We start from the raw sequence: 19469 nt of genomic DNA on the forward strand, positions 1-19469 counted from the left end.
AGCCAAAATAGCATACACTTCATTCGCTAGCCTGATATAATGTTGAAGTTCGTCAAAAGTATATTAATTAGGTGACTTTGGACAGTAAATATAACAACTGCGAAATGTGAATAATGTGCTAGCTCGCCCTGTGTTTGTCAAGACACCCACAGAGAATACAAACCATGTCACATCGCTGTTGAAAGTGTTTACACAGGATACTACGGAATGGAATCGGTGCGTATGAAGGTCGTTGATGGCAAACAGCTATTTTTTACTTGTTGAAAATATTTGATAGAATAAGCAAATAGTTTACCTCACATATTGCCAAATACTTGGACTTTAGTTTCAAACAATTTTAGTGACTTTAGCCTTGTCTATTCATTTTTAGATGTACATTTTTTCACTTATTTTGCAAAACATTTTTGTGATCAAACGTAACAAAATATTTTGATAACCTTAACCTATACCCTTTTCCAGGCTCTTCTGTATAAAGCATGCTGCGTTAAAATCAGTGTTTCTCAACATTTTACGCACAAGCGTCAATATATCAGCGAAGCTTTGGTGACCTTATTTTTCTGTTTTCCTAACTTTTGAAGAAATTCGCTCTGGGCCGATCGCTATAAATCTAACCATTTGAAACCACTGTGATCAGAGACACAACTAAATTAATCGGCGACAAATTTTTATGTAGGTTGAGAAACACTGCGTTAGGCCATAATGTATTATACAGTAGTTTTTACATGAACTTTGCTCAGTCAGCAATAATTTGTCGCTGAGCGGAAGCAAATTTAACTGAATTCGTAAGGTTGAAACTGTTTATCGCTTTCGTGCAAAGATCGTTGTTAAAAAAACTAAAAAACGGAGACCACTCACTCTTTAGTTCGATATGATGTTTTATGTTAGCCTGCTTAGCCTGACAAGTATAACAAAACCGATAACATGTTTGGTTAACACGTGAAAACGTGCAGAACGCTTTCCAGTAATAGCTTGTTAATAAAAATAAGCTAACTCACAGTGAGCGAGTTTAAAAAACGACTCTAACCGAATTCTAACTTGTTTTTTTAGATTTGAGCATTTACTCTCATTTCGGTTGCCTCTTACACAAGGTTACCTCATACAGCAGTTACGCCATACTCTAGCTTGCTGTTGATCTGTGGCGCACCGGAGGCCCTTACGTGCAAAAGTCAATACCTCGCAAGCAGCAGCTTAATCGCACTGTGACGTCACTCCCAAGGGGATGGTGTTGCTTGTCAGATAGCGAATATCGCAAGCCACTCAAGGCGAAATGTCAAGCCCGACAGAGCTACGTTCACCACGAGCTGCATGAGTGCAGTGCTGCTTTGGAGACTGATTTAAAGGGGTGGATAATGTCAAATACCGGCGTTGTAATACTGCACAATAAATCCAAACAATAAATACATTCAGTTGACTCTTGGACGAAATACAACAGCATTTGGCAAAGTTTAAAGCTGTGCAAATTCAAAACGCTTTCGGCGTAATCAAATCGCGCATCTGACCATAAGCAGTAAACTTTGTTTCGATACATATACGACACCTTAGTCACCAAGATGGTAAACTTCCGGTGTGCTAAACCTAATTTGGACAAAAGCAAAACCAAGTCAGTGCCTCGTCATAATGCTGCCTGCCGCAAATGATTTTGACACTTTTCAAGCGGCCGGTATCGATTTTATCAAGCCACCTGTCGTGCAACGCATGGCCAACGGTCATCTCTAACCTTGCTGACAACAACGCAAGGCAATAACAAGGTTTTCCAATCAATAAATATCTACGTATATTTACAATGTTATTTTTGACCACATATATTAGGAGGATTAAATTATAAATCAAATCCTGAAGGCTAAAATTGCGATTTAATATTCCATAGGACTCGTAAAACGTTTTGCTTTCTTTTGTTAGTGGTATGCTCCCTTGGGCTTTTTTGTTTTTTGGCACTTTTGCCACAAAACATTCAATGTGTTTTGGCTTGCAACCTACCGGATAAAACACTAAATAATGCAAAGCGCAGCACTAACTGCCTGTCACTTCGATTACCTTAAGACACGTGCATTTAAAACAGATATACATCACGTTTTACGTTACAAAACACCTTTAGTTCAAATATATCTACCATACACTCAAATGCGACAATGACCAGCACTAGCTAACGCTCACTTGCTTGATTCACACACATTATTGCCAAACGTTCACCACTGGCGAAATTGTAAAGTTGGAAAAATCTGAAATCACGTAAATAACGCTGGCGAATGGTCTTGTCGGCAGGAAGCATTCGGGTGAACTGGAGCGACACAAGCGTTGCCCTGCAGCCACGCACATCGTCCTCAAGTTAACCGCTTTCAAAACGTACGACTACAATTGTAGTACCTGCCACTTCGTTAGAGCCTTCCACATTTTGCAAAGCCTTTGATAACTTCGTGATCTGAACCAAATTCATTCATATGGCTGACATTTAATTTAATATTGGTATTAAGGCCTGGTTAAGTAAGGCCTAATTAATTTTGGTTCTTATGGATTAGATGTACGCTGATATTGGAATGCGGGTTTTGATAGGCTTTTAAATTGTCTGTCGAAACTAAGATCAAGATAAGCCAGTTTGTAAGCATACTCCCGATCATTAAACGGACGTAAATGCATCCAGTCAAATATAACCCTTTTTCACGAGTAGAATAAAGTTTGCTTCGCAAAACCATAACATAAACTTAAACTGTGGTCTGTAAATGAGCAGGAACCCTGACTTAGGCTACAATGTAATTCAGTACAGTACTAAATTTGGAAGTAATACTGTAGTCTTTTCGTGCTTGATACCTGCAAACGAGCAAATGTTGGTTGGTGGCGACAATAACTTTTCTTTAATTAATAAAAGCTAGCTTGTATTGCGTTGTCAGATCGGTCGCAAAGACTTTAACTTTAGGTACAGCTATAAAAATGTTCCAATATGCCACTTGAAGACAAATAGATATAGTTATAGAATGAATGGTTTCGAGCACCACTAACGAAAACGCTCGGTATAGTATGATTTTTGTTGATATTCTCTACTGTGAAAAATACCTAACAGTTGTGTGCAAATACCGTGAATTTTCCAACACTTTTTAATGGAAACTTATTGAATGGTCAGATATTTAGATATATTTTATGTTAACATATGCGCTCCCAGGTTTTCAGAAGATAAATACAAATAAAGAAAATGTAAAAAAGGTAGGAGGTAACTGGTGTCATAAGTTCATTTATTTCCGAATAGAAAACTATATTTTTGGTGATATCCAGTTAAAACTGCGGACGTGCTGAAATACTTTAACGGGCTATATTCAATTTGAATGAGTTCAGGAAGTGGTAAGCATTTGATTTCCAGAAATGTTTAATCAAAAGCTTTTCCCACTAGCTATTGGCTTTTCGCTCGTAAGGCTTGCTTAATTAGATTGGTAATTTCACATCTAACAAAGCTGCCATGTTCGCAACAAGTAAATTTGGTAAGTGCTATCCAAAATATACTGCGTGTTGATTTTGTTACCTGCCACACTACAGTCTTGTTACATAAATATAAATCTAATAATGATAAAATAAAACAAAATACCGACCGATGTGTAAAATTAATACACGATGTAACAACTACAGTGTGGTTTGTTTACCATCAGATTAAAAGCATCTTCACGAGAAAGACAGACTCAATTTTCAATTGTCAGCACTCATTAACATAACGTTCCGTAGTTTCCTAAAGAAAATGAACAATGGTCGGCGGAAACTAGAAAACAGCTTCTGTTGCGATCTAAACACACCACGCGTCAGTATAAATCCAGATCTAGCAAATTGTAATTGTGTTTATTATAAATCCTTTTTAAATAAAAAATTCCTAGGTAAAACGCCATGTATACATTTTAACATCCACGAAAAAGAGCAACCCTGGCAAAAAGGTTTGTTCTGCTTTAAAATGCGAGCCCGAAAAAAACGCTTGGTATTATGCCCGAGGAAGCTCTGACCCACTTGTTTTGAGTTGCCGTGGCGTAGAACAGGTGGCAGACAAAGTCAATTGGCAGCCGTGGTTGTTAAGATGGAATGTTTGGACAATATAAGTTTGAGAACAGGCGCAAATCGACAGAAGCCATTAATTATCGTAAAAAGCTTCGAAATGCGTTATTTTAATATAATTGACGTGAGGTAAGAACGTGGTAAAAACATGTTTTATACAGTATACGCAAAATATGACTTTTAAATTGGAGAAAAGTGGATGTTTTCAAATGAAACATCGCAGCTTTTTAAACATGCCAGGTCAGACTACTTTAGTAAAAAAGTTTTAGCGAAATATACCATTTAATTTCTATTAATGTTATCCGGGAAGTTTTGTTGAGAGGCAAAACATGCTAATGCCCATAGGCATATCACTATTGAAACATTTACCATCCTATCCAGTCAAACGAAAGTAAATACATTTTAGGCGTACTAGTTATTCATTAAACATGCCCGTCAATAAAAGCAGCTTTAAAGTTTTAAAACATTTTCTGTTTCTACATTCCAAACTTGTTTTGTTCCATCAATTTATAAAAGTTATCTTGAGTTTACAGAGCAATCTTTACCTAAAAAACTTTATATAGTGATAAGCAAGAAAATCTCTGCTGTCATATTCTTTAGATTTCTAAATTAAAGTGCAATACGTTTAAACCCTAGCGGTTTGTATTATAGAACGCACAATAAAACAATAAACAAATTGTATTTACAACAGTGACAATCAGTTATTTGGTATGCATGGTTGTTTAACGGAAAATACATTTTTAGTACAGTTGTCTATAACGTGTTCTTTCCTCGTTGGAATTAAGGTCAAAAGCCCCTTAAACTGTGGTGCTTCCTTCCGAAGTGCAACTCATTTAATCCTCTGACAAAACCAGCAAGTCAGCACGGTAATGAGCCTTTTCGAGAGCGGGTCGACATTCTGCGTGATCACTGGCGCAAGTCAGGGCTTGGGAAGATGCTTAAGCGTGAGTCTTGCCTCTCGTCTTCTGCCAGGCTCCGTCATGGTGCTGGTGGCAAGATCTGGACAAGGTCTCGAGAAGACGCGCCTACTAGCTTTAAGTGAGCGTGAAGCTGACAGCATTGCCGTGTTTTGTTTCGCCACGGACCTGTCTGAAGTGAAGTCGGCCCAAATTGACGCGATTCTGTCGCACGAGAGCAGCTGTGGTGAACGGCATCGGAACGCGCTGTTGATCAATAACGCAGGCTCGCTGGGCGACATCGCGACTAAGGCCTCGGCAAACCGAAGTCCAGACGATCTCGATCGCTTCTGGTCCCTGAACCTAACTTCGACCCTGGCCTTGACTTCGGCGTTCCTCGCGCGATTTCGTGAATCTTCGGATATGAGGACGACGGTGGTGCAAATCAGTTCGCGGATCAGCGAACGACCGACTCCCGGACTCTCGCTTTACTGCGCTGCGAAGGCTGCCCGGCTGATGCTCTTCAAGGTAACTGACAAATGCACATGAATTCTGTAATAGTTGACGGTCGTTTTATAACACATTACAGTTGGATAAGTGTTGCGATTTAATATGCCGCGCGTTGGCACAATGTGTATATAGTGGCTGTTTGCTATAAAGATGTGCTTATTATGCTCAATTTGTTTTTAGTAAGGCGCAGTTTTGCTGATAAGGCTGCAGCCACAGCCTAGAAATGCTTCAGTAATCCGTTTATCGTTTGCCACAAACAAATAAACGCCTGGTTGCCGTTAATAATCCAACGACAATCGTTTAAAGGTGCTTGCACTCGAGGAGCCCGAAGCACGTTTTCTCAGCTATGGCCCTGGGCCATCGAACACAGAAATGTGGAGGCAACTTCAGTCCATCTGCGTGCCCGAGATAAAAGAGATGTTTGCTCAAATGACCGCTAGAGGGCAGGTGAGGGATCCTGAGGAGCCGGTGCGTCACCTGCTGGACATACTGCAGGCCGACGAGTTTGAATCGGGCGCACACCTACTGATGCCTGATAGGCAGGTAGCGGATGATGAAGGGAACGAACCTGTGTAACTCTTTATGTCGTGTCGTTATTAAATCGCTAAAAACAACATATACATACTTACTTATACCTGACGGTGGTCATCACTGAACACTGCAGAGTATCCCGCCATTTTTCCCCTTGGTAAAACCAGGTGTTTTTCGTGCGGTAAAATTATAATATCATTTATATTTATACTGACACTTTAATCTATCCATAAACCAAAAAATAGAATTCAGAAATCCCCGGCCTTTTCGGCCAATGTTAGGACGACAGTCACTTCCCCCTTTGCCCCTAACTTTACTTTTTACTTTTTTTAATAATAAAAATAAAAAAACGATTAAATGAAAACAACACCAACAGGCTGCGTCCGGTCGTCCGTCCATCCTTTACGTGTTTGTTTTGCGCTTTGGTGTAGCACAAAATGTCTAGCTCATTGCAGACTTATAATGTTGTGATAAACAATAAATAATGCGATTTATTTTAAAGTTCAAATTTAATTACGGTAAAACTTATAGATGAACTTTGCCACTGTTCCATAGGCAAGGTTTTTGTATTTTGGCGGGCCGCCCCTCCTCTTTTAACAAAGCTGGTTTAGTCACGAATGACAAAGTAAAATCTAATCGAAGCGTATCTACGTATACAAACGTTAAACTATTGACTTTGCAACATTCCAATTCAATAACGTTATTGTTTTGACGATTTTGTTTGAAAACGTGTATTTTCATATTTGTACCTGTGTATCATATTTATTATCATACATATTTTATTGTCCTTTTTACGCCTCAATTTCAATATTATCCATATGTTGGAACCTTAAGTAATACCTGTGTACCATTTTTATCATACATATTTTATTGTCTTTTTCACGCCTTAATGACAATATTATCCATTTTTGGAACCTCAAGTAGAAATAGCCATGTACAAAACAGTAATTACCATTCCCCATACCGATATATTCTTGTGCTTAGCAGCTGTCTATAGAAACTTCGTGGTAATTTGGCTTTAGGGTCCACTACGACCCCAAAGAAAAAATATGGCAAACCTTGTTTGTATTTCTTGCTACTTAACTATTTTTAGTCTTCTTTCGTTTTTTGTTTTTAACTAAGCACTTTGTGTACCTTCTATCAACACCTTAATAACAACTTCGTCATATATTTTTGCGCACTTTTATTACAATAAAGGGACGCGTCAAATAAACATTAGAAAAAATCCAAAAGTCCCGGGAACAGGCGAATACATAAATAATGAGCAAAATTAAATCTCAAACATCATAAAAATCAGAAAGAAGAGCATAAAGCGGACCATCATAAGTTAATCTTGAAGTTTCTGGTAAGAAAGAGTAGGTCAAAACAGGCAAAATTTCCCACATAACTCACCGAATGATAAAGTAACTTTCCCTAACCACATTTCACCTTGTTTAGGTAAACATAGTTACCGTGTGATTTATGACAAATAAAAATGAGGAAGTTGGGCTTAACAGAGAAGGCAGTCGCAAAATCTGTGAGAACGCATGGTCTTAAAACATCCTAAGCGGATTTTAGGAAAGTATACTGCAGAGAAACGTAACAACAAAAGAAACAAACGAAAAGACAGCTTAAAACAAAAGTTTTTGCGCTGGATTTGTCCGACCGCTTCCGCTCGTCGAATTTACGGCGAACACGGAAAGTTGCGGTGAAGAGTAGCTCAGCGACTTGTTCATGGTGGGAGCGGCCTCGGAAGAGCTCGCCCGACCCACGTCCGGCTTCGACGGCGATCTCTTCATGGAAGGGCGCCTCTTTGCAAAGGAGAGAAACCTGCGTTTCAGGGTGTTCGACTTCTGGGGCGACTTAGGTGTGATCGCGCTGCCGCCGCGGCTGTTCTGCTCTACAGACTCCATGACGCGACTTTCGATGTCGTTGGCCCGCTGCGCGCCATCGCCGTACTGAAACGGCGGCGTGACGTCACTGCTGGGTGGTTGTGAACCGCTCCTGACGTCAAGCATGTTGTGGGCGGGCAGGCTGGAGCGCCGGGGGTCACGGCCGCGCGGTGACTTGCGCGAGAACTTGCGCATCAGCGAGTTGGAGCTGCGCTGTCGAGATTGCGCTGACGCCGAGAAGGTGTACTCGGAGGTGGCGTCCACCGAGCCCACCGGAATACAACTGTGGCCTGCTTGCCGCCTGGGGTCGTGCGAGAGCGAGTATTCGCCCCGACTGCGAAAGCCGTCCTCGTCGAACGAGCAATTGTTGTTGTTGTTGTTACTGTTGTTGTTGGTTTCGTTGCCGTTGCTTACGCAGATTTGGATCATGGCTTTCTTTTCCTCATGCGAGAGGTTGCGGGTGCTGTTCGACATCGAGCTGTTGCTGTTGTACACGAAGCGCTTGAGAGCTTTGAATGGACCCTTTTGTTGCCCGGCGGAAGGAAGCTGCAGATAAAAATAGAACATCTTTTATAAATGTTAGATTTTTTTATTCTTTTAAATTAGATGCAATAAAGCCTTACAATTTTTAAAGAAATAACAGTTACATTTTTAAGGAACTTAGAGATGAAAACATTCAGAATTTCTTTCATAGCGAACAAATAACCTTACGGGCTTACAGTCGCCTAACAAGTACGGCCTGAAACATTTCAACACACCTTGTCGCTGTTTGCTGAGTTGGTGCTCAGTCGGCTCCAACGCTTCGAGTCGAAGCCACTGCCGTCCGAGTCGGAGTCCCGCGACTTGGGCCGCTCGGTCCTCCCGTCGTAGGTAAAGTACGTTTCGACGGCGCTTGTGTCGCGACGTGCCCGTAGAGGGTCCAGGGTCGCGTAATCGCCGGCGCCGGACTGGAACGGATCAGTCAGCTCGCTTTCGCCACCGGAGAGCGGACGCGGAGGAATGGAGGAGGCGCGCTTCGAGGAAGACTTGCTCCGGCGTCCCAGCGTCCCGTAGCTCGTGTGCCGCTTGTACAGGGAAGCCGACTTCTTCTTGCCTCCCATGCCGCCTCCGCTGCTGCTGATCGACAGGTTCTGTGCAACGTCGTCGCTTGGCTCTGCAGCCACATGGTCTTCCGCGGGAGTGTGGAGGATTCGCTGGATGCGCTTGCGCGTGTGAAGAATTTTCTGCACGCGAAATTATTGTCGTTGTTTAGCGATATGAGGAAGTCGCGAGTAATGCTTTAGTTAACTGTGCAACTCTTGCGTGCCTAAGTTAAACTGTTTACGCAGCACAGTTCTTATATATTCATGGGATAGATGAGAAGAGCATGGATAAAGATACGGTTATAAGGAGAAAATATACTTTAGACTTTCCTATGTTATTCAAAGTCAGTCATTTTATAAGTTCTAGTCTTTAACAGAGAATTATATTTCGTCACAAAATATGGCATCATCAGTCTCTTTATGCGAATGTATTTCTCTGTTAAAGACTAGAACTTATGAATGACTGACTTTGACTAAGACAGAAAAGTTCAATGTATATTTTTCTTCCATTTGAAGCCAATTTATTCATTCACGTGGAAGGGCGAGGAGATGTCATTCAGTTTGCCAATTATAAGAAGGCTAACATTTTATTGCGACACAGAATAATGTTGGTTCCTAAAAGCCAACTTTCGACCAAACAACTACACAACAGCGCTCAAAAAGGTTACGTCGTAACTCACCGCCACGTCCAGGTTGGCGTATTTCGGGTTTGGCTTTTCGTCGCTGCTTTCGACTCCCGAGGACGATAATACCCCGGAAGAAGCGACAGATCCGACTGACTCAGAAGATGAGGCGGCCGAAGATCTCTTGGACGAGTTATTCACATCGTGCTCGTCCTTACATTGCTCTTCGATTGACCCTGAGGAAATGATTTTAGGCAAAATTGAACAAACACTTCTAGCTTGGAGGTTGTAGTAAGACATAGGTATAAGTAGGTATCATTTTGAACGTTTCTAATAACTCTATTATTTTTTAAGATCGTCAGGAAATAAAACCAACTTCTGTATGGGCTTTGATATTCTTATTACTTTTAGCTTTGTTTTAAAGTTTTTTTTATCATTATTTCAAACTTGTCTATTCATATTACATTCAAATAATCCGTAAGCACAAAAATGTTGCATGCCTATCAGTCGCAAGTGCAACTTACTCAACTAAACACCGCACTCAACTCACCCTGCATTTGCCTTTCCAGATCGTCACGTGACCTAGGCGTGGGTGATGTCATGAAGTCCATTACCTCGTCATAGTCGCTGTCGTCGAAGACCGACCTGCGGTGTTGCCCGCCGATTTGGCACTTTGCCAGGTCGCCAGCCACGTCGACGACATCGCAATCCTTGGGCTTAAGCACGCCGTAACCCTCATCTTCCGAGTCGTTGATGGCTTTGCTGTGTTTGGCGTCCAGCGTGCTGTAGGCGCAGGATTCTGCACGAAAAAAGTGTGGGGCTTAATTTGTATAGCGGCTCAGTGTAAATAGGCCTATTTGATACGGTCACAGAGTAATGGAACTTATGTAACATAAGAGAAAAATGTTGTTTTTTTCTGTTAAAACGGTTTTGGCGCCTTTACCGCAAGTATGTGATCATTATGTAAAGCGAAACCATTTTGCGAGGGCCTCGTTTATTTTGGCTGTTTGTTCGCGAAAACCTATACGCATACCTGAGGCGGTATTTTCACGTGTCATTGCGCGTGGGTGTTGCATTGCTTTGTAGTGATTCAATGGTTGAAGTTTGGCACAAACAACCACTTCGGATGCTCAAAATTCGTTTTCGCAAACGCTAGATATTGGTTGCTTCGTTCGAAAACATTAGCATTTCACAAATGGTATTACTAAAATTATTGCCCATTTTCAAAAGCTGCCATTTGAAAGCTGCTATTTAGGGATATTACACGCAAACCCACCCACCCAGCAGCAGCTGTTGGTTCCCCTTGGCCGCCAGCGATCGCGCCCGTCCAATTCGCGTGTTTACGAAATCCACAGCAAGGCGCTGATGCGTTGCCTTGATTGAATTATCCGGGACACGGTCCAACTCTATTAGCGGACCTCAAACAATCGAATTTGTGCTGTTTAGCGACAGGAAAATCAGGCTGGCCCCTGCTACGCGCTTTTCAGCGGCAACGGTCCTGTCTTTGTGCTTTTTTTATTGAAGAGAGGGCGGTGTCAGGTTCAAGTTTTCAACGGGAACAAATGTGTTTTCTATAGGAAGCAGTCCACCACCGAAACTGTGTTTCGCCCCATTGACATTCTCACCACAACTTTGTGTTTGGTTGTTGCTGGAATAAATACTCGAAAATTAATGTTTTTTAAGCTAAGTTGCCATCGTGTAAAGTTGTGTGATATTTACACAATTACAGGTGGGAAAATTTGCTATTTATTTTGCTGAACGGACAAAATGGGCACATTGCCCCCTAAACTATTAATAGGTTGCCCAACTAAAATGGTGCAGACTAATACCTATGTAGGCAGTTGTGCAAAGCAATGGTAGTGGTTCAAACTCGCGAAAGTGACATTTCCTGTCAGTGATCAGGATTCGAAGCATAAACGCCCTGAAGTATGGCTATATATACGCATGTGAACATCGCGGAAATTACTAGAGAATGCACATAAACGATCCTAACTTATTTTTTCATCGCATCAAGTGCTTCCCCAAGAAATAAAATTTGATCCCGTCGCTCGCATCGTGGATGACTATAACAATACGAATATTTATAACCAAACACGACTTGCCAAGAATGACATCACACACAACCCACTCGGCTAGACCGATGAACCTTGGGTGGGTAAGAGCACATCCCATTTGTGAAATCACTGGGTGCGGCTAACGTATCGTTTATACGTGGAACAACTTTCTATAACGGGGTCTGACAAATTTCACAGTTTCGATGGGAAGTGGACGATTTTAGACCAGGTAAACAATTACGTAGCCATAGTCGGGCAACGGTTTACTTTTTTGCCCCACAGCACAAAAATGGCGAAAACCCCTTATTTAATGTTATGAAACTAGGTGAATTTTAAGCCAGACGAACTAAACAAAGCCAACATACCTAGGTCATATGCTTCGTTCGTGACGTCACGATCAAGCGCATACTGACTGAGGCGCTGATTGATCATGACGTCATCGTTAACGTGATTCCGTCCGGTTTCTTCCAGTTGCAACATTTCTTCCGTCGATGGGGATATGTTGCGCTTGTAAGCGGCGTTTATTCCGACTTTAAAACTGGCCGTACGCAAGTGCTTGCAGCGCACCAAATAAGGTCGACTTATTGCAAATTTAAGCCTGAAATGAAAATAAAGTCATGAAATGAGGATAAAACTGCTTTAGTCTTACTTAACTTATAAAAAACTAGCTCGCAGTTTATACATCATAGCCGATTAAACTCGGACCCACTTAGTAACCACCTTATATGCATAGACTTGGTTATAGCTTTACAATTTATTATCCAGTACGAACACAAACAGTTTTTAACGCAAAACGCTAGCTTTGTGTTTCGTAACGACTGCACTCGATGCTCAACGCGCGTTGCGCTTGTTAAGGAAATGTCGCGAGAGTCCGACTCAGCAAAATACTGCACTGACGCTGATCCGTCATTCGCTTGCCAAGGCGGAAGAGTATGCGACTTAGCGACCTGGGGCCGTGAAAAACAAACGCCCCTGTTACTTAAATTGTTACAAACTGAACAAATTGGCGTCGGTGTTCCGCAGCGGACCGCGTTAGCAGTTTAATGCATAATTAATGTGGCTGCCTGTGACAAGCAAACCCCTGTTATTCTGTTTTGCTGAGAAGAGAAAGTCATGGCAATTTAAGACCTATGGGCTGTTTAATACTAAGAAATGATTGTCTTCACTGGAAAGTTATGTAATGCTGGTTAAAGGCTGAAAAGTCGCACAACCTTTCATGACAAATTAGATGGTGTTTACATGTAAACCAAAAGGCTGTGTATGTAAAACATTTCACACTACACTTTCGTAGCGTCAAACAAAGCCTTTACGCTGCACTACTTAACGGCATTAATGCTATGCCAAATAAACCTAAACAGTTACTTGAACACAACATAGGCACAATGCACATGTTACACACTCCCCTTTCGAAAGTGAGACGAAGTGCAGAAAAAGAAGGCGGTTTGGCTTATAGCGGTCAACCAGGTTCACTGAAAAGCCATTGTCACCTATTCGAACACAACAAGTTGGTGCAAATCCGTAACGTTCGTTAACTTAATCACCCTCATCCTATTTTGTCTCGTGCCATTGCCTGCGTCACAACGTCATCGTGCGTCAGTCACGCGGCTTGCGTAACGCAACTTTTGGCAAATATACGAGAAGCGATCACCCTAAACATTCCGCGAAAAGTTGCGGGGGGAGTCATTGTAATGTCCGTTTCTCTTTAATTCGATTATAAGAAACTAGAAAACTATAAACAGACGTACAATAGCCCTTGTGACGAACGTCGTTGCGGTTATAAATTATCTTGACTTAAACAAACGCTTCTAATAATAACTGCCTTTATGGTATTACGTTCTTAAATTAACACATATTCAAGCAACAGTAATGAGGCCGCAAAGCAAAAGCACAATATGCAAGACATAAGCTCGCCAGGCTGAACCGACATAAACTGGAAATCCAGTGTACGCTCACTTTCCTCATTTTGTCCCTCCTACTCACTTTTAGGTAAACGACACTCAAATAAACTCTTTGATAGAACCTACCACTACTAACAAGTGTACTACTAAAACTTGTTCTGTTGCCTTCACCAAGTATTCCGCAGCCGTCTTGTAGCAGGTATTGAAACGATACGCAGGGTCCGCGCGTCTGCGGCGAAATGGCGACTGCAAAAGCGCGCTCTCTCGGTGGCCCGGACAATTAAGCTCACGCGGTTACTTCTTCTCTCAGCGGGCCGACGCACAATAATAGCGGCGTTGAAAAGCGATTTCGGAATGATACGAACGAACTGATCAGCGCTACGTCGCGCGCCGCTCACTTTTACAGCGTTATTCAGCTTTCGCGGCGCAGTCTTAAAACAGCTCTCTCGCTTTGCAGTTCCGGGAAATGTTAAAGTGGCAGCGTTTGGCTGAGCGAAACACAGCAACAAACACCCGTGCTAAAAGCCGATTTATTCGCGGCTTCGCCGAAGCGCGGGCAATTAATCAGCAGATCAGGTACATACCTGCGTGGCGCTAACTCCAGCCGACCTGCAAGGCTCTGCATGTTTCGTGCTTAAAGACCAGCTAACTTGGTCGGATGCAAAGCGCAGATTCGTGACTGTATAAAGCGCCCTTTATTATATGCTGAGGTTATAGGTTGGGACATTTAACGACGGCATCATAAAGCCGATATACATTGCAGTCAGCAAAAATTCGCTGGCGAAACTAGTGGATTTCAACACCAGCTTAGTAATTAGACAATGCACACTGCCAGGCGAACTTTGCTCGATCACAATTTTAAAATTACCTTAATAGAGATACCTCATAATGTAAATTTGCATACTTTCAAATATAACCGCAACAATCAATGTTGTGACACTCGATTATTACGCAATTACCGAACACCAAATTTCGATATAATTATCCAATCACACTAATGCAACGGCTGACAGCAACACTTTAAAAAAGTTTATAATCCTGTTTAACGTCCATTTAGCGCTACATTGGTGCGTATCGGGTGTTAAGAAGTTGTGCTCTTTCCAACATCGTCGCTCCAGCGGGTTATTTTACATCCGACCGGTCCTTAATCCCCGCAAAGTGACTAAATCGTACCGGTGACGCGGCACTTTGATGAAACAGAGCTCCCCGCTTAGGCGCGACCATGCGTGACGGTTCACGTGGGATCGTCGCGTAACATCGTCCAGTTTTTTACGGTTTCGGCGCATCGGGAGATTCATATTTCAAGTCGGACCCTCGTCATCGGTGGAAGCAGCTGAAACAGGCGAAGTGGTGAGTAGGTGCCAGCCAGGGCAAAAATTATCACACGAGCGGCAATGTCGCGCGACCACAAAGCACACAAGCTTTTCCCAGTTGTCATTGGGATTGTCTCTTGCTCTTTATCCCGGCGCGCTGTGAGAAGATTAAAACTGAGTGGGCGCGTTTCGGAAGGAAGCAGGGTGTTTACTTCAAAACTCGAGGACCGACCACCGCCTAAGAGATTATACCCGGTGCGGGATACAATGCCAAGAATCAAGGTTGGCGTTTATTGCCGCGACCGTGGGATTCGGGACTTACGCGTGTCCGGCCTGTAGATTTCGGCCACAAACATCGCTGTGTTTGTGTGCAACGCGCGTTTGATGCGCGATAGACACAAGAAACCTGTGCTCATAAGTTGCGAAGCGTCGGTTGAGTCACGGACCGGTTTTCCGTAGATTGATCGGCGTGTACAAAACTGAGGGTGGCTTCCGTTTGACAACTGTAGCTTAAGAATAAACAAGAACAATCAATCACCGATAATATTTACATTTACTTGTGAATGGCGGTTACAAACGCAACAACGTCAGATTAAACCGATCGCCAGTCGACTCTAAACGCAACAGCTTGATTTGTATTTTATTCCGGTACTGATAAGTAGCATTTGGACGAAAAATAACGACCATGGTCGGGCGCGGCTTATTATGGGTTGAGCGATGCCGTTTCACGGTCGAATTGACAAGAGGAAACTCCGGTCATTGACATCACGCCAATCGGGAGCTTTTATTTGCGGCGGGCCGCGCATTATTTCGTCTTGTGCGGGCTGGAATATTGGTCGGTCAGCGGAAGGTGACGCGGTCGCGTGTGACGTTCAACTTTACTGCTATGCAAGCCGCAAACAGGTGCTTTCCCTTTCCTTGTAAACTGCCAGGTTGTCTTGCGACTGGGCAACAACTTGTGTTAATGAAGCAATATAAACCAAGTCCAAGAAACTGCGTGAAACAAGATTTATATTTCGTCACATCAATATGACAATGTTTTTTTTGTCTAAGTCTTGGAAAACCGAAACACGAAACAAACCGACAACTGATATTGTATTCAAAACAGGCGACTAACATTCAGCTTAAACCGAGTAGCTGTCTGTTAGCGGAGTTCATTCAAAAGTTGAAGCTGGTGTCAAAAGACGGCATTCTTCATATGCAAATACCAGCAACCACACACACACACATGCAGGGGTCAGCTTTGAAACCGAAGGGTGGCTTCGAAGGAAGGGAGTCGAAACAGCTATTGTATCGAATTTCCTTTGCAACGTTCACAGGGCTCTGCGTTTTATTTGCGTTGGCAACCTGAAACGAGCGACGTCACTTCAAAGTACCAATCTGGGAATCTTTTGGACAGATTTTTTCGGAAAGCCGAAAATAAAGTGATTGACTTCGGGCGAATCGTGATCTTCGAATAACGGCAAGGGGAATTTCATGTCATGTGCATTAAGTCATGTGATCTATTGTTAGTATTGAACGATTTATACATATAAAGCGACAAATTTGCAGAGGTTTAAAAGGGCACTATATGTTTTTTCCGCTGATCAAAAAAAAGTAAAAGTAATAACGTATAGGAAAGGTAAAGGCGGATTCCGCTGCTTTCATAGCTTTTAAAGGTGCTTTAATCACCCGTCAACTGTCGGGTGATGTCGTTACCCCGGTAAAACTAGCAACCAAACCCGAGCCGTCTGTGTTTCCAACAACAACAAATGCGTTCTGCTTTTCCGTCATCCGAGTCCTCGCGGCCATTGTCCCGCATCGCGCTGAAACAGCTGCACCGCGTGTACGCGCCATTGTTCTGGGAGTGTAGGACCCAAACCCTCGGCCGAATGTTTCAGATTCAGCGCGCCTGGTCGCCGCTGAAACAAGAAGTGAAACTCGAATAATGGCGGCGGGCCGACTCGCTGTGAGTTGATCACAAACGTCAGGCGCGACACCCATTGTAACGAGTCGAGAGAACCGACGGCCTGTCCGGCGGCGAATTTAAGGCGTCGACAAAATTACTGAAGGCCCGCGTACACCAAAGATACATTCCCACGCGTAACAAGCGATTTACGGATAAACACAGGTTTAAACCGACGGCCTCTCTTTCCATTTTGCAAACCACTCGAGAGAGGTTTTGCGGAGAAAAGCAGCCTACTTTTCACAAGATGGCAATCACATTCCTTAACCAATTGTCTTTTAGGTACCAATCGCATTCCTGTTCCAACTGTAATCGCTACACTGATATTGGGAAAGCTCGAAAACGTGCACCAATTACATCTTGCACCGATAGGCTTCCTAGCAGCTCTCCCCATCCCACACGCTACGCAAAACAACGAAGCGCTTATAGAGTTCTGAGATAAAGACGGCCGCAAACGGGAGGCTTGCAAATTGCGTTTCTGGTAGGACACAATACACGTTTTGTGTCCAACAAGCTGCAACTCACACAACGCTCTTTTTATTGGCTGCCGGCCAGCGTCTGGACACATGCATACGCAAGCGACGCGCGTGGCATTAGTCCTTGTTACGTGGGGAGCGACGTTGGGTTGTCAGATTTACTGCTCATAATTTTACAAGCGCCACACGGCTGTCCAACGTGGTTGCGTCACGCCTTGCAAATGCTCCGATTCGACGTTTGTGTAGAAGAAATTTGGCTCTCTTTAAATATCGCCTGATAATCAAAGCCGGGAGCAAGTATAGCTCGATAAAGACCCAGTCTGACTGGTTTAAGCCCGCTGCCGAAGAATTGCGATCAAACCCTTACGATAAGCTTAGGAATAGATAACCAGATATTATTTTCTACGCGAACCGCGGGCTGTTGATAGCACAGTCGTCTAAACAAATGCCCGCTTCGTATCGCGTCGGATCACGAAAATATTGCCTTCGATTGCTAAAAATGGACAAAATTAAATGAACCGCAGTGGAGTTTTAAATTATAAGGATCAGCGATCTATGCAGAGAAGCATTGCTTTTGTTGATGCCATCAACAGATACTTTTATGGTGACAATTCGTAGGTTTGAGCTGCAACGTGTCACCTAACATACGTTTTTAAATTTGTCTGCAAATGATGAACTCACGATGACTGGTGGAAGTAACTTTTGCAAAGTAACATAACCTTACACGGCAGAAGCGATCGTGAGTCTGGATGTTGCAAGCTAGGATGTTTAGTCGTGCCATGCGACCGCTTAAGGTGGCGATTTTCATGACCTTGTGTACCCTTGCTTAACATTGTTGTCAACATGTCTGTGGCCAAGCCATATTCTTTCATTGACATTTCCCACTACATATATTGATAGTGCTGAATAGACGCGTCTGATTGAAACAAGAAAAATACTTTGTCAAAAAGCCGGCATGATTTTAAAAGAAAGGCGTTTTGCGCCCACAGATGCAATTTACCAAAATAATTTTGCACTATTGACAAGGAGTGTAAATAAGCTCCAAAGTGTACCTGAAATGATTTTTTTTCCTAACGCTGTTCTCGGAAACCTTTACGAAACTTGCAATAAGCTGTAAGACGAAACAAAGCAGCGTGCCAAAAACCTGCTGTTTCTCTGTTTGCGACATTTTAGCAAATGCCGAAAATAAGTCGTACTCTGTAGCCCTAAAGCCAGTTAACAAGAAAAGGAGGAAGTAGTCCGTGTCTTGGCCAATTGGAAGTCGTACAGAACCTTACAAAGGAAAATGGTTCCACTTTGCGTGTGCGACGCGTAATACCGGTAGTAATGCACAACTGCTCGTGTTTTGATGGCCAAGAGTATCAAAGTGCTGATACCTGCCGTTCGCCAGCTGTCGGCTCAATTCAGGCTCATTACAATCACAATTGCGCGCGTTGCAATTGAAACGCAGACGGAAGCGTCGTTTCCGTAAACAGGCCACAGACGCTGATGCTTCATTTGTTGTTATTGGTTTGCGGCGCACAAACGAAATGATTTGACAACCCTATTTTTCCAAGACAATGATCGATGCGGATTCAAACGATAAAAACAAACAAGTATGGCCGGTATAAAACAGAATAAACAGTCTCTTTGTTGTCATTAGTCGATCGCCTTTTTTGCTTGTATACCAAATACGTTTGTGATGCACTTTCGATTTTATAAGGTTTTTTAATTTACAGTTCCTTAAAGTCGCCTAAACACGCGGAAAATCATGATCTTACATATCAACTATACGCAATGGGATTTAAACTTGAATGATTGGTTATCAAACTGCTTGGCAAAATTGTAAATATTTCAATTTCTAAAAAATATGCATGGCCGACTTAGTGGGAATCTATTATTACAATATGCGGTTGTCGTGTCTTCTGTTCACCCCAGACAAAAGATAATAAGCTAAAAAGAGTTCATTCGCCAACGAATCGATTTCGAAGCTAATCCGGCGTATTACACTTGGGTGTCTGGCCCTGGAGAATATTAACCAAATAGGATTTGTTAATGCACCAGACCGCATGCCTAAATCCCGACGAGAAACAACACACAAAATGCTAAAAACAAACGACTTTAGTGGAACCGCCATATGGCACTTTCTGACACATACCTCATCATCGTAATATATTAAAAATTCAGACACACATATTAAAAAATGTTGACATTGTTTCTGCAATGATGCTTTATTTTCGAAAAAGCCTCGTTACTTGAACAATATGG

General features: G+C 42.6%; 1 protein-coding gene and 1 pseudogene across 1 annotated transcript; one reads left to right on the forward strand and one right to left on the reverse strand.

The window, feature by feature from the left end:
* Positions 1-4892: 4892 nt before the first annotated feature.
* Positions 4893-6005, forward strand: LOC146148073 (sepiapterin reductase pseudogene; annotated as a pseudogene).
* A 1137-nt stretch (positions 6006-7142) lies between these two features.
* On the reverse strand, positions 7143-12655 carry LOC146148074 (uncharacterized). Its single transcript, XM_083387472.1, has 5 exons — positions 11956-12655; positions 10087-10335; positions 9594-9772; positions 8590-9054; positions 7143-8377 (listed from the first exon to the last, which is right to left on the reverse strand). The coding sequence occupies exons 1-5, from the start codon at positions 12068-12070 to the stop codon at positions 7571-7573; spliced, it is 1815 nt and encodes a 604-aa protein (XP_083243598.1). The 5' UTR covers positions 12071-12655; the 3' UTR covers positions 7143-7570.
* Positions 12656-19469: the final 6814 nt, after the last annotated feature.

This window comes from Ascidiella aspersa, chromosome 4 (genome assembly GCF_963924565.1).
Source record: "Ascidiella aspersa chromosome 4, kaAscAspe10.2, whole genome shotgun sequence".
NCBI classification, from domain to species: Eukaryota; Metazoa; Chordata; class Ascidiacea; order Phlebobranchia; family Ascidiidae; genus Ascidiella; species Ascidiella aspersa.

Coding starts and splice junctions, on each gene's coding strand:
- LOC146148074 (XM_083387472.1), bottom strand. CDS start 12,070: ATGTTGCAACTGGAAGAAACCGGACGGAATCACGTTAACGATGACGTC. Junction 9,773..10,086: donor TCTGGAAAGGCAAATGCAGG/GTGAGTTGAGTG, acceptor TCATTTCCTCAG/GGTCAATCGAAGAGCAATGT. Junction 8,378..8,589: donor ACTCAGCAAACAGCGACAAG/GTGTGTTGAAAT, acceptor TTTTATCTGCAG/CTTCCTTCCGCCGGGCAACA.